General features: G+C 57.8%; 1 protein-coding gene across 9 annotated transcripts; it reads right to left on the bottom strand.

Moving 5' to 3' along the window:
* Nucleotides 1–337: 337 nt before the first annotated feature.
* PROC (protein C, inactivator of coagulation factors Va and VIIIa) lies at nt 338–14,054 on the bottom strand. Of its 9 annotated transcripts, none has more exons than XM_074008777.1 (9): nt 13,628–14,054; nt 9,700–9,790; nt 8,275–8,441; nt 6,814–6,838; nt 6,584–6,721; nt 6,349–6,483; nt 3,255–3,400; nt 2,264–2,381; nt 338–996 (listed from the first exon to the last, which is right to left on the bottom strand). In XM_074008777.1, the coding sequence occupies exons 1-9, from the start codon at nt 13,655–13,657 to the stop codon at nt 407–409; spliced, it is 1,440 nt and encodes a 479-aa protein (XP_073864878.1). In that variant the 5' UTR covers nt 13,658–14,054; the 3' UTR covers nt 338–406. The 9 variants fall into 9 exon arrangements, with proteins under 9 accessions (XP_073864878.1, XP_073864877.1, XP_073864875.1 ...); XM_074008776.1 differs by having other exon boundaries at nt 2,222–2,381; XM_074008774.1 differs by lacking the exon at nt 13,628–14,054 and adding an exon at nt 11,514–12,756 and having other exon boundaries at nt 8,275–8,406.
* Nucleotides 14,055–14,377: the final 323 nt, after the last annotated feature.

A 14,377-nucleotide genomic window follows, 5' to 3' on the forward strand; every position in this document is an offset into this window, starting at 1 on the left:
TATCTACCTCCTAGCTGGGCTTGCTGGAAAGCAGGTCAAGCCTCCCCTTCAGCATCCCCGGCTTGCACAGGCTCTTCCCAAAGCCCTGTGAAAGGCTCTAGTGGCTTTGTGGTTGTGTTTTTTGTTCTTTTTCATAAACAGAGTATCCCCCCCAACACACACAGCTTTAGACCCTGCTAAACTTGGATCTGCTCCTCCCCCCCACCCACAGAGTTGCTCTGGGAGTTAAGATTCTATTTATAAGGCATGTGATATACAATAGGTGCTCAATAAATGGTACTTCCCTCCAGAAGCGCCCAGAAGAGGGATGGAAGGACAGACAGAACAGCAGGCGGTATGCTTGTTACATGACCCTTTAATGTCGCATCCATCGCCATGCAAAAGCCCAGCCCTGCAGGGAGGGTCGCTAAGGTGCCCGGCTCTTGGCGAGGGCTTCCTTGTCTCTGATGTGCCCGTGGATCCAGTCCAGGTAGCGGCTGACTTTGGTGTAAACGCCGTAGTTGTGAAGGAGCCCACAGCCCTCACCCCAGCTCACCAGGCCCACCAGGAACCAGGTGCCATGGAAGGAGGCGACCATGGGCCCCCCACTGTCGCCCTCGCAGGCGTCCTGCCGGTCCCCGAGGATGCCCGCACACAGCATGTTCTCAGACACCATGTTGCTCATGACCTCGCTGCACTCATTGCGCGGGACCACGGGAATCTTGATGAAGTTGAGGACGAAGGTGCGGTTTCTCTTGGCCTCCTTCTCTCGGCTGCTGTGGTAGCCCCAGCCCGTCACGAGGGTCTCCTGGCCGGCCTGAGTGAGCTCGCGCTCTGCAAGGCCGCTGTCCGGGAGACAGATGGGCACGATGGTCTGCGAGAGGGTGGCGGGCTGGGCCAGGCGCAGCAGCGCGATGTCATTGTCAGTGGTGCTCTTGGTGTAGTTGGGGTGGATGAAGACCTCCTCGATGTCCAGGTCCAGCTCCCACTTCTCCCAGCGCCGCAGGTCATACTCTCCTGCAGGGCAGAGGGCCCGGTCAGAACGGGCTGCGGGGAACCTCTCCCCAGCGGCACTTTCCTGAGGCCCACCCACTGCTGTGCCCATGCAGGCCTGGGCAGACGGCCTGAAGAAGGTCCACCCGGAGACTCTGCACCCACACGTCCCAGGTGCTGTCGGGGAGCCACCTGTCTATGCCATGGATCCCTATCAACGGTGACTATTCCTGCCAGAAGGAGTGGCCAACGGATGTCAATCCCAAAGTGGCAGGAGGCCGGTCCGTTTTCCGGAGTCATGGAGCCGTGAGACCAGAGAAGGAATGGGCAGCAGGGAAGCCCGAGGCCCCTGGAAACCGCGGACACAGACCAGAGCCACAAAGGAACGTGGAGCAAAGGTAGCTGGAGAGACCCCGGGGGCAGTGAGACCCAGAGAGGAGGACCCCCAGAACACGGCACTGCCAGGGAGGACAGGGCCGGGTCCCACCTGGGAGAGAAGGTCCTCTCAGTCCAGACCGATGGTTCCTGGGGAAGAGCACCTGGGAATTCTAAGCCAAGCCCCACGGGGGGCCACTGGCCATAGATTATGCTGTAGGAAATGTGAATTTGGTCTTTCTCAATATGCTTTTTCTTCTTTTTGGCATAAAGAGTTGAGCCAGACCCCTCCCCCCACCGAAGAAACTGCCATAGATCAGGGCCAATGCATAGGTGCCCCCAGCCTGCTAGGGAAGCAGCCTGTGGCTTTGGCAGACGCTAGGCACTAGAGAACCCCCTACTCAAAATACCAGCTGTCAGGCCGGGCGCGGTGGCTCAAGCCTGTAATCCCAGCACTTTGGGAGGCCGAGATGGGCGGATCACGAGGTCAGGAGATCGAGACCATCCTGGCTAACACGGTGAAACCCCATCTCTACTAAAAAATACAAAAAAACTAGCCGGGCGCGGTGGCGGGCGCCTGTAGTCCCAGCTACTCGGGAGGCTGAGGCAGGAGAATGGCGTGAACCCGGGAGGCGGAGCTTGCAGTGAGCTGAGATCCGGCCACTGCACCCCAGCCTGGGCGGCAGAGCAAGACTCCGTCTCAAAAAAAAAAAAAAAAAAAAAAAAAAAAATACCAGCTGTCACAGGGGTGGGCAGGGTGGGGGCACCTAGGCCTCTTCCCCCCAAACACCTTCTGTGGAGCTCAAGAAGCCTCTTGCTTAAGCACCTGGGGAGCGGGGTCCCCCAAATCTGGACAGCCTGCCTGGTCCCCTACCCAGGCCTCTGGCAGCCCCTCCTGCCTGGCTCCAGCCCATACCAAGCCTGACGAGGAGCTTCTTGGACTCCTCCATGCAGTGGGCCGCTGTCAGCACCCAGGACGGGTGGATGAGCACTGCCCCGCAGGCCAGCTTCTTCTTTGAGTCCAGCAGGACCACCTGGAATGGGGTGGGGTGATGACGTCACAGGGCTGCCTCCTGACAGCCTCCAGTCCAGGGCACCTGGGTCTCATATGCACTTTCCTGGGTTCCCTGGTCACATGGGCACAGGCTTAGGCCCTTTCTGGTATTTTCTATTTTTGCCCGTTTTACAGAGTTAGCCTGTCCCAGGGTGTCTTCCTGACTTTGCCCATGCTGTTCCTGTACCGTTCATACTGTTCCAGTCACCCTGAGCCACACCCAACATCGCCCAGCAAGCTCCTCGCATCCTGAGAGGCTTGGCCAGGCTTTGTGTGTCTTCCAGGAAGACTTTGTGGCCCCCAGGTTGCCTGGATGTTCCCCTTGGGCCTCCCTCAGCCCCTGTCTCGCAGGGCCGTCCTGGCTCTGGTCCCACTGGGCTGCCTGGTCTTGGGGGTCCTGACCCTCGCAGAGTCTGAGTTCCCAGGGCCAATACCCCCATTTGTTGGTTTCCATCTCCCCCATGCCTGGCAGAGAGGGGAACCCAGTTAGTGTCAGTTCCCATGTGGAGGCTGGAGGTGTACCCAGGCCCAGCCCTTCCTCCAGCCCTTCCTCCAGCCCTCTCCCATCAGCAGAGCTTCTGCCTAAAATCCCACCAGCACAGCAGCGTCTTCCCAGCTCCTTTTAGAAACGGTAACCCTCCCTCCTGCAGACTCCTCCATGCCCCTCCCCTCACCCGCCCTGGCTGCTCCTCTCCCCTCAGGTTGTGTCCATCTTTCCCTGAAGCATCCCCCACCTTTATCATCCCCTGCAAGCAACTGCAGTGCTTCCCTCCCGGTCCCTGCACAGCTGCCAGGATGGGCTTAGTGACCCCGGACCCAGTGCGTGAGCAGCCAGTGCTGCCTCGCCTCCCACCTGCCAGGGGCTGTCTCCCCGCCTGGTCATCTTCCCATCAATGAGCCGCGGATCTACTTGGTCTTCTTGGTCTTCTGTGTCTCGTCGTTTCAGGTGACTGCGCTTCTTCTCTATCCGCCTCCATGGCCTCCCGCAAGGGAACTTCACTGAGGCAGGCAGAGGCGGTGAGGGGCCTGTGAGGCACTCCTCCCGAGATTGCCCTCCTGTCTTGGTCCTCCTCCTGCCTGCAGGCCACTTTGCCACAGTGCAGGGTTCAAGGAACCAATGACACCTAGACCACTCCATTAACATTGGCTATAAACCCCTCCAGTCAGTCAGTCAGTCAGTCAACAAACAGTGCCACTGAATGGCAAGTCAGACCAGGCAGCATCACCCGCCGGCTGTGTGTCCTTACATAGGTGGTTAAACTTCTTGAAGGCTCATTGTACCCCAGGGCTGTTGGGGGTGATCCCTGAGATACAAACTACAAACCCCCTCCAGTCAGTCAGTCAGTCAACAAACATCACTGCCCAATGGCAAGAGTCAGGTCAGGCAGCATCGCCCACTGGCTGTGTCTCCTTACATAGGTGGCTAAAATTCTTGAAGGCTCATTGTACCCCAGGGCTGTTGGGGGTGGTCCCTGGGATTAGTAAGGCTTTATGCTGGGATGCTGCCGAGCTCCTCACAGAGGAAAGGAATTATAGGGAGAAGGAGGTGACCATTCTTGGAGAGCCCTTACAGTAGGCTGGGCATGTTTGTGAAGCCTCCCTGCCAAGAAGAGAGTGCATACACCATGGAGAACTGAGGGCTGGAAGGTAGGCCCGACTCTGCTCAAAATGGGCCTTGAATGCCAAGTCCAGATATCTAGACTTAAAGGGGCAATGGGACGCCGTCAGCGCGGGAGCTGCATACTGACAATAGAATGGAGAGGACACAACAGCAACACGACTCCAGAAGCTGACAGCAGAGAGATGGATGCAGTCACTGACTTGGCAGACTGGAAAGCAAAAATCTCAGCCCGTGATGGGCTGAGGAGAACCACAGGAGGCTGTGGGGCTGCCAGGAAGGCAGTGCAGGTGGGAGGGCATGTTGAGAGTTTGTAAGAGAAATTGAGAGCCCTCCTCACTGGCTTGACTCCCCTCTCCCTGCCTGCAGAAGGTGAACCAGTAACTCTGACTAGGCACTCCAGGCCTCTCCTCAGGAAGGAGTGCGGCTCTTGGCTGACCACAGGGAGTCACGCAAATGTTCACAGCCTGCACAGGCGCCAGCTCCCCTGCCCCACCCTGCTCCGAGGGGCCAAACAGCATGGGTGAGCATCCTCCATCCTTCGAGAGCTTGGAGGAATCCTCTTGGAAAGCAGCCTAAAAGGAAAGCCCTCGGCCGGGCGCGGAGGCTTAAGCCTGTAATCCCAGCACTTTGGGAGGCCGAGACGGGCGGATCATGAGGTCAGGAGATCAAGACCATCCTGGCTAACACGGTGAAACCCCGTCTCTACTAAGAAATACAAAAGACTAGCCGGGCGAGGTGGCGGGCGCCTGTAGTCCCAGCTACTCGGGAGGCGGAGGCAGGAGAATGACGTAAACCCGGGAGGCGGAGCTTGCAGTGAGCTGAGATCTGGCCACTGCACTCCAGCCCGGGCGACACAGCGAGACTCCAACTCAAAAAAAAAAAAAAAAAAAGGAAAGCCCTCACGATCTGCCAACAGGCCCACCGGGCATTTCTTTGCAGCTTCCTGGAAATCTCTAATTATTTCAAAATAAAAAGTTAAATTTTTAAATCTTTTTTTTACTTTTTAAAAAAATAGAGAGAGGATCTCACTGTGTTGCCTAGGCTGGTCTCAAACTCCCAAGCTCAAGCAATCCTCCCACCTCAGCCTCTCAAAGTGCTGGAATTAGAGGTCTGAGCTACTGAGCCTGGACAAAAATTTTTTTCTGCAGAAGAATTGAATTATAAAGTTTAGAAAGTTCCCTGAAAGAGTCTGGGGAGGGAACTCGTGCGCCGGGTTGGCAGGCCTGTAATCTGAGCACTTTGGGAGGCCAAGGCGGGCAGATCACCTGAGGTCAGGAGTTCAAGACCAGCTTGACCAACATGGAGAAACCCCGTTCTATTAAAAATACAAAATTAGCTGGGCGTGGTGGTGCATGTCTGTAATCCCAGCTACTCGGAAGGCTGAGGCAGGAGAATCGCTTGAACCTGGGAGGCAGAGGTTGCGGTGAGCCGAGATCGCACCATTGCACTCCAGCCTGGACAACCAGAGTGAAACTCCATCTCAAAAAAAAAAAAAAAAAAAAAAAAAAAAAAAAAAATTAAAAAAGAAAGTTCCCTGAAAGAAAACACAAAGTCAAAGAGATGGGAAATAGAAGAGACAATAAAACTAGAGGAAAGAGGTCTGAATAATGGGAGGTCCAGAAAGAGAAAACAGAGGAACTAAAGGGGAGATTATAGAAGAAATAAGTAACAAGTGTCCCTAGAGGTAGAAGACAGGAATTTCCGCATTAAAAGGGTCCACCTTTTAATGAAAATGAATGAAAAAATGACCCACGCCAAGGAACAGCATGCTGAAATGTAAGAGTTGTAAAACTCTGATTTTTAAAGTTTCGTACAGATACAAATTTGATTAAAATGCATAAAAAGGAAAATATAAAAGAAAGCAGAATCAGGGTTCTGTTCCCTCCTCAAGGAAGCAAGCGGGTAGAGAGGGAAATGCGATGCACGCCGGACAACGTCAGAGAAAATAAACGCAGCCAAGGCTACGTGGAGGAGGACGCTGCAGGCCTGGCCCCAGATCCGCTCACACTGGGGAGCGGAGCCACCCCTGGGCTCGCGCTCCGGGAGGTGGCCCCAGGTGCGCAGGGGCGCCCGGAGGAAGGCGGGGGCTCCAGGAAGAAACGAAGCTGGGAAAGCGGAGGGCGCGCTCCGCTCCAGGGCCAGCTGCGCTAACAGCGGCCCCGGTGTTGGGGTGCGTCTGCCGCTGCCCCAAGGCTCAACTCTCTGTTCCTCGCTCCCTCTCTAGAAGCCTCCTGAGCCCCCCGCGCCGCGCCCCGTCAGGGGGCCTGCCCACCCCGCGCGCGGGCACCCGGCGTGATTCCTGGGCGATGTAACCCGGGCCTCTCACCTGCGGGCTGGCACTGCAGGAGGTCGTCCCCCAGCTTGTAACCGGGCGCACAGCTGCAGCGCCGCCAGCCCACCTCCTCTAGGCAGTAGTGTGTGCAGCCGCCGTTGTCCAGCGAGCAGTTGAGGAAGCTCACCTCTGCGGGCAGGGCAGGGCGCGGGCAGCTGGCGCTGGCGCCGCGCCCCCCACCCGGCCCAGCCCCGCCCCACCGCCCGCCCGCACCCCCTCTCCCCCTCACCGCGCTGGCAGAAGCGGCCCTCCCAGCCGCTGCGGCAGTCGCAGCTGAAGCTGCCGATGCCATCGATGCACGTGCCGTGCCCGCAGCACAGGCTGCTGCACGGGTGCTCCAAGGGCAAGACCAAGCACTGGTCACCGTCTGCGACACAAGGCGGGGTAGGGGGTCAGCGGCCAGAGACCCCGAGTGGCGCGGGCGCCGGTAGTCCAGCCGGGGATCTAGAACGCACTCACCGACGTGCTTGGACCAGAAGGCCAGCTGCAGAGAGAGCGGGCAGCGTGAGGCGCCTGCAGCCGGTGTGCGGAGGGGGCGCGCCCGGGTGGGGCAGGGCAGCGGTGAGCGGGCAGGGGAGGGGAGGGCTTCCAGACAAACAGGGATCGACGCCCGATGGTCCTCGGCCCGCTAGGAGCTGGTGCTCCCTGCCCCTCCCCCGCCCAGCCTCCATCCCACGTCCCTGGAGCAACACCCTCTCCCCGTGCAGCTGCAGCGCTGCCCTCACGACTGTCCGCTCCCACAGCAGCCTCTGCCAACGCAAGGGACCCGAATCCCTCGCCAAGTCACTCGGCCTCCTTCCAGCCCCCTCACTCCCTCTGCCCGAGGGCTTTGGGGGACCCCTGAGCATCTCACCTTTCCCTAAGCCAGTGTTCTTCAGAGTTGGGGGGATGGGGGCAGAGGGCCTGAGTTCCTAACCAGGCACCAGGGTTGCTACTGCCGCTGGTGCTGCTGGTCTGGGACCACCCACCCCACGCTGAGACCCAGGGCCTGTGCCTGATTGCCTGCTCCACCAGGGAGGCTAGCCAAGGCCTGCTGGGGCTGAGAGACCATGGGTGAGGTGGGAGCACGGTGGGGACTTGATGTGATCAGATATGTGCCTGCAGAAAATCACTGTGGTGTCTGCCAGGGAGGCCATTGGGGAAAGAGGTGGTGGGGATGGAGGGGAGCAGATGGGGGTCCAATCAAGGAGGTGGAGGCTGAGGGCAAGAGGGTGCAGGCCAGAGGGTCTCCTGCCTTGAAAGCCTCCACTGGAAAGCATCCCTGGATGCCTTGGAAGGGGGCCCAGGTCATGCACAACTTTCAGGTCCTAGTGGCTGAAGCGATCCCCAGGGACAGAGCAGGTCTGAGCCTTGTCTCGGGGAGCCAGCCCTGCTACCAAGCTCACCCTGCTACCTAGGGCCACCTCCACAGGACTCTGGGGGCTCCAAAGGACTCTGACCCTTAGACAAATAGGACACAGACCCTGTCTTCTGACCCCCTGAGCAATCAGATTTTCTCCCTTTGATGTGAGGCACAGAGTGAGCGATTTTATGTGGACAGAAGTGTCTTGGTTACACACACCCGGATCAGCAGAGGCATGGGTGGAAGCAGGATGGCCTTTGGGTCCCCTCTTTGTGAGACGGGACAGGGAGGCACTCAGTGGTGGCCGGAGGGTGGACTGAACCACCTGCACTGTGGTTGGTGGGAGTCACCGCCTAGGGTTGCCCCACACTCTTTCCTGGAGCTTCTTCCTGAATTCTGTTTCTTGCGGTCACATGTGCCTGGCCAACAGCGTAGGACCAGTATCCTAATCGCTCCACTCAGCCACCCCCACAACTCCCAAGAGGGCCTCAGCATTGAGTCCCCACCTGCTCCTCCCGGCCCCTGCTGGTCACCAGCTCACCCCTGAGCCTCATCCTCTGGACCCATGGTGGCCTTACTGTGTCATCCACATTTTGGAAAATTTCCTTGGCCTCCTCGAAGTCACAGATCTCCTCTACGCACTCCCGCTCCAGGCTGCTGGGACGGAGCTCCTCCAGGAAGGAGTTGGCGCGTTTGCGGATCCGCAGCACCTGGTGGGCACGCTCGCTGCTGGAGAACACTGAGTCTGGTTTTGGAGGGAGGGGGAGCTCACCTTGGTGGAGGGGCCTAAGGGGGGCTAGGGCCATGAGAAGGTCTGAGGAAGCAGAGCTGGGAGAGCCTGGGAAGGTCTTGTCTTCGGCCCCCTCAAGACTCATTCTAATTCTAGGTCATGGCTCTGCCCAGGGCTTCTGTGCTCTTTTCCTCCCCAGGAAGCAGATGGCAGTTGGAGGATGAAGCCTTGCTCTGAGATGGATAGGCCTCCCTGTGAACCCCACCCCGACCTCTGTGTGACCTTGAGCCAGCGTCTTTACCTTTCTAAGGTTCAATTTACTCATCCAAAAACATGGGGATAAGACCGTCATGTAAAATATCCAATACAGTCCCTGGCCCAGAGATCAGCACTCAAGCCCTGGCTACTGCTGTAAAGGCTGCCAACTTAAATCATCTCACTGTTCCCTCAGTACACCATATGCAGCCCCATCTTGACACATCCCCTCAGTCTTCCTCTCCTCCCCTGACCAAGTATTCCCCATGCTCCTCCCCTTGAGCAGGGACACCTGGAGGATAGACAGACCTGTCACCCAGGGAGGGTCCCCAAGTGTCCCCTGGGCTCCGCGAAGTGTTTGTCTTGGGTGCAGGGCACAGTCAGGAGGGAAGGATCAAGTTGGGGGTGTGAGCAAGAGGGGATGGAGAGAAAGGTATCATAGAGAAGGGTATGCCTGAGCTGAGGACACCGCGGGAAAGGGTGGGGGTGTGGGTCCCAGGCAGACAAGCAGCTCAACAAAGGCACAAATGAAACCAACAGCCTGGTGTGGCTCTAGGGGCCCATGTGTCCTGCAGACCTCCCCGAGAATCACGGCCTCCTCCTGTTGGCTGTGGAGACCAGGAAAGGGGTTGGGGCAGCGCAGCCTTGAGGCCGGTGTGCATGTGCGTAGGACAGGCTGTGCTGGACAGTGTGGGTGGTAGCCTGGGCCTGGGGTCTTCACAGTTGGTGGAGAGGGAAGGCCCAGGGGACTCTGTGACCATCCTGGTGTGGAGGAGGGAGCTTTAGGAGGTCATCGCAGGGCTCCCTGCCATCACGTGTACCTGCCCTGGCCGCCCCTGTATGGCACTCTGGCAGCTGGCCTACCTGGGACTTGTCAGTCAATTCCTGCCATTCCCATCTGCCCCTCACCTCACCCAGGGCTCAGAGAGATGGTGGAAGCCGTGAAGGCCTGGGCAGATGCCCACCAGGGCCTTGTAGAGGCCACAAGGGTCCTGGGGTAGGGGTGGGGTGGCCTTACCGAGAGGAGCTGGTGTGCTGGAAATTCCCCAGGTGGCCACGAACAGCAGAAGGCCTGTGAGCCGCCACATTCCGGAGGTGCTGGCACCTGTCTGAGGAGGACTTCTGAGCTCCGGGCAGTGCCCACCCCCGCTGCTGCTCTGCCTGCGCCCCCAGGTGGAAGCGGAATGAAAGGGCTGTCCCTGTGTGCTGGCTGTCAGGGCGGAAGCTGGGATTGAGGGTCCTCGTTCGTTAGACACATAGTCACCCTCAGAAGGCCTCGGCCGCCCGCTCTACGTGGGGCTGAGGTCACACTGCCTGCCCAGAAAGCAGCTCCAAAATGCGGTGGAGAGGGCGCCAGGATGTTTGTGCCCTCTTTAGGGACAGTGGGGTGGCTGCCTCTACCAGTCTGATGACTGGGCTGAGAATATTAGCTAACGTTGATTGGACACTCATGGTGTCCTTCAAACAACTTTTACAGGATTCAGAGGGCAGGCCATGAAGCCAGACTGCACGGTGCAATTTCTACCTCCAGCACTTACTGGAGGGCAATGTTGGGCAAGATGCTTAACTGCTCCATGCCTCAGTTTCCTCATTTGTAAAATGGATGGAATAACGTGTTGTATTTCTGCCTTAAAGTGTGTTGTAAGAATTAAACAGGCTTTACACACAGCTCATGCTCAGTAAACATGAGATATGACATCAGTTAAGGTTCACAACCACCCAAGAGGTAGCCATTAATGCTGTCAATGCCATTTCATAAAGGGGGAAACTGAGACTCGGAGGAGTTAAGTGGTTTATTAAAAATCCAACCCTCGCCGGGCGCGGTGGCTCAAGCCTGTAATCCCAGCACTTTGGGAGGCCGAGACGGGCGGATCACGAGGTCAGGAGATCGAGACCGTCCTGGCTAACACGGTGAAACCCCGTCTCTACTAAAAAATACAAAAAACTAGCCGGGCGAGGTGGCGGGCGCCTGTAGTCCCAGCTACTTGGGAGGCTGAGGCAGGAGAATGGCGTGAACCCGGGAGGCGGAGCTTGCAGTGAGCTGAGATCCGGCCACTGCACTCCAGCCTGGGTGACAGAGCAAGACTCCGTCTCAAAAAAAAAAAACAAAAAACAAAAAAAAATCCAACCCTCGCTGGCTTCCATTGATTGCACAGGAAAGTCACCAACCCAGGGGATTGATCAGATTCTGTCCCTCATCCTCCAGGAATAGGGTCTCACACCGTCAGTACACTGTAGGCACCAGACTCGGAAGATTGAGGCCAGGTCCTGGGCGTCCATGTTTACATCCGTGTGTTACTCTCAGAGCCAGGACTCAAGGCCAGGACTGTGTGGTTTTAGGCCTGGAACCTCAACCCCTGCCCCAAACGACCCGGTGCCCCACAAGGCCACAGAGATAGCCCTGGTGGCCAGAGAGCAAGGAGCCCTCCCCAGTGGATAGGCCACCTGGCCCCCTGCACACCCTGCCGGACCCTGCTCGCCATTCTGGCTGACCCCCTCTGAGGCTGCTTCTGAGATTTGTTCAAATCCAACACCCCCAAAGGTGGAAGTGGGGCGAGGAGAATGGAGGGTCCTGGGTGGCAAACTGTCTGTCGGAATGGCCCTGGGCCCTGGAGACCCTCGGCCTGGAAGGAGGGAGGCGCATGGCAAAGGGACCTGGGACTGTGGCTGCCAGGCCTGGCCTGTGGAGGGCCTTGTGTCCTTTTACCCCAAGCTCAGGCTCGTTGAACACCCTGGCTGGAGGATTCAGCCCTCATCACCACCTAGCTCTCTTCTCCTGGGGGGCAGCCCTCCCTCCACACCCCTCATAGACCTGCCTGGAGGGGGACTCACAGGGGCAGGTCGTGGAGATGCTGCAAGTTCGCCGTCCTGCCGCCATGACAGCCTGGAGTTCGAGTTAATCCATAACCACAAATATTTGCTTGGCCCTCAGCACTGAGGCCTCCCTCTCCGCAGACAAACAGTGGCACTAGCACTCCTGGTCCTAGCTCAGCACGGCTTGGTCTACCCGAAGCCCACCTCTGCCCACCAAGGATGCCGTCCAGCAGGGAAGGAGGTGAGGGCAAAACCCTTGACAGATGTGGTCTCATTTTAGCCCCATAGTGGCTGGCCGTGGGAGGAACGTTGTCCCTGGTTTTTCAGATGGGGACATTTTTACCCAGAGATATTGTAGTTTGCCCAAGATCAGCACAACAGGTAATATTCCATATTTCATCAACTCTAAGATGCCATTAATTATAAGAAGCACCTATTTATGTGCCACCATACAAGAAAAAAAGACACTGTCCCAGTGACATGCCATCCCAATTTCTGATATGTAAAACCATGAGAAGATGCTCCTTTTAGGGTCCCCAGTGCATGGGTGCTGGGCACAGGGCTCCCCTCTCACCTTTAATTGCTCACGAGTCCCCCCACCACCCCTCCCCTCACACACACAACTGCACGTAGCATCCCTCTAACCTCTACTTTTCAGGTAAGGACACTCAAGTCTTGCGTTACTCGCCCAGATTCACTGAGCTGGTAGTTGACAGATTTAATTTAAACCCAGGTCTTGCTGCTTCCATTTGGTCCCTTTTGTGAACCAGTATGAAAAACGAATGGGATTCCAGAAGGCTGCAGCAATTTCCTGGCTGGGGTGCCAGAAGGGAGAAGGGCAGAAATAAAGGGTCCAGCTCAGCACCTTTGCCTTTGTCCTGCAGTCTATCAGCATTTACTAAGTGTCTTCCTGCTCCGAACCAGGCTGCACCAGAGATGCCCCCCTTTCCTCCCTGCCCCACCTGTTCCTGGGAAGACTTGCCCACATTCCTCCTCAAAGTCTGCACCTCTAAACGGGGCGTGTGACCCTGCCTTGCTAGCTTCCGTTGATTGCACAGGGAAGTCATCAACCCAGGGGATCGATCGGATTCTGTCCCCCATCCTCCAGGAGTAGGGTCTCACACCGTCAGTGCACTGTAGGCACCAGACTCGGAAGATTGAGACCAGATCCTGGGCATCCATGTTTACGCTTAAAGCAGAGGAAGCTGATGAGAAGAAAGACGCAGGTGTGCAGAGGGAGGCTGAGGCTGCGTACACCTGGAGAGCCCCAGGGAGCAGCGGAAAGAGGCCCCTGCCTCCTGATTGGTGGCACTTCCTGGCTTCAGGTGCAGGAGGGTCCCCATGCCCTCCTAAAACCCTCTTCCTCCTGAAGTTTCTTCAAATTGGCTGGAACAGCTTGGGTTGATTGTAACCAGATGCCTCCTGCTGAGGCACCACACCATGCTGGGCTGTGGTGGTACCAGGCCCTCCTAGTAAAACTCTCACAAGCCAGGCCCACCTTGCAGGGCGCAGGGGCAGGTACACAAGGGAAATGCTTACAGAATTCAGAGGACAGGGCAATCAGTACAAACTGGCATAGCCAGGGGAGGCTGCCTGTAGGAGGTGACACTTCAGCTGGACATCAAAGGACAGACAGGAGGAAAGCCCCCCCCTCCCGCCCCACCCCAGGCCAGGAGAGAATTGGCAGACACAGAACACAAGCAGCTGGGAGGTGCTGGGAGGGGCGGAGGTGGAGAGGAGGTGGAGGTGGAGAGGAGGTGCAGGGTGAGGCAATGGATTTTGGAATTGAGACTATGAGAAGTGGAGAGCCAGGAGCTGTTTGTGACAGGCTGTGGTAGCCGCCTAGAGAAGCAGAGACAAGCTCCTGGGAACTCAGGCAGGAAGCATGAAGACCCCATACACAACCACACAAGGCACCAGTTTGTATGTCCCCGTTCTTGCTCCAGGCGTCGCCCCCGCAAGTCTGCAGGGATCACTGCCGTCTGCTTTGCCTTCCAGGCGCAAGATGTTGTGGGTATTCTTTTGGCGCCGCTTCCCTTCCCCACCGACTTCTCGCCCTCCACTCCTCCCCACCCCAGCACAGACAGCCGCTCCAGGGCAAGTCTATGCAGGCTCCACACACTGATTCTGACCTGCATAATGGACTCTGCCCGGGCACCCATGTCCAAACCAGCCCAGATGCCCAAAGCACGGGCACCGGTACGAGCCAGGACGGCTGCAGTGCTCCCAGGTGCCCAGTGCTGGGGGTTGGGGGTGCCACGGCTTGGGAGGCTGCCCAGAGGGCGGGAGGGTCCTCTGCAGAGCTCTGCACGCCTGTCGGCCGACGGGGGCTCTGCACCAAGGGCTGCGTCACGGACTCCTCTTCGGCCTGCAGCGCAGGAAACCCCGTCACCTCCTCGAGGCAGGGTCGGTCCTGCCGCCAGCCATTCCTGTGATCCCAATGGTCTCTGCAGTTACCCCGGGTTCCAGCCGGCGGCGCCGCGCCACCCCGCTCCTGCGGAGGAACCAGGCGCCCTTCACAGGCGCGGCCTCACCCGCCTGACTTGCCAGGTGTGAGCCGCCCCACGTGGGCCCGAACGCGGTCAGCTGCACCCAGGAAGCCAGAGCAGGACTTTGAGCAGCAAGCTTGCTGTGTGTTAGACAGCAGAGGGACATCTGTGGCTGAGGAATTCGCTGCCTAGATGAAGACCCAAGCAAAGGATTAAGAACCAAATGCATGTGGGGCAAGGCCAGCCACAACTAATGGTGTTCCAAAGACTTCAGCTCTGAAGTCAGGTTCACACGGCCGTAAACCTCCGCTAGCCTTTTTCTGACAGGGGGATTTAACTTCCCTGCGTCTCAATGTCCACATTTGTAAAACGGGGTCAGTGTCCATCTCAGGT

The sequence above is a fragment of the Macaca fascicularis genome, chromosome 12 (genome assembly GCF_037993035.2).
Source record: "Macaca fascicularis isolate 582-1 chromosome 12, T2T-MFA8v1.1".
In the NCBI taxonomy this organism is placed as follows: domain Eukaryota; kingdom Metazoa; phylum Chordata; class Mammalia; order Primates; family Cercopithecidae; genus Macaca; species Macaca fascicularis.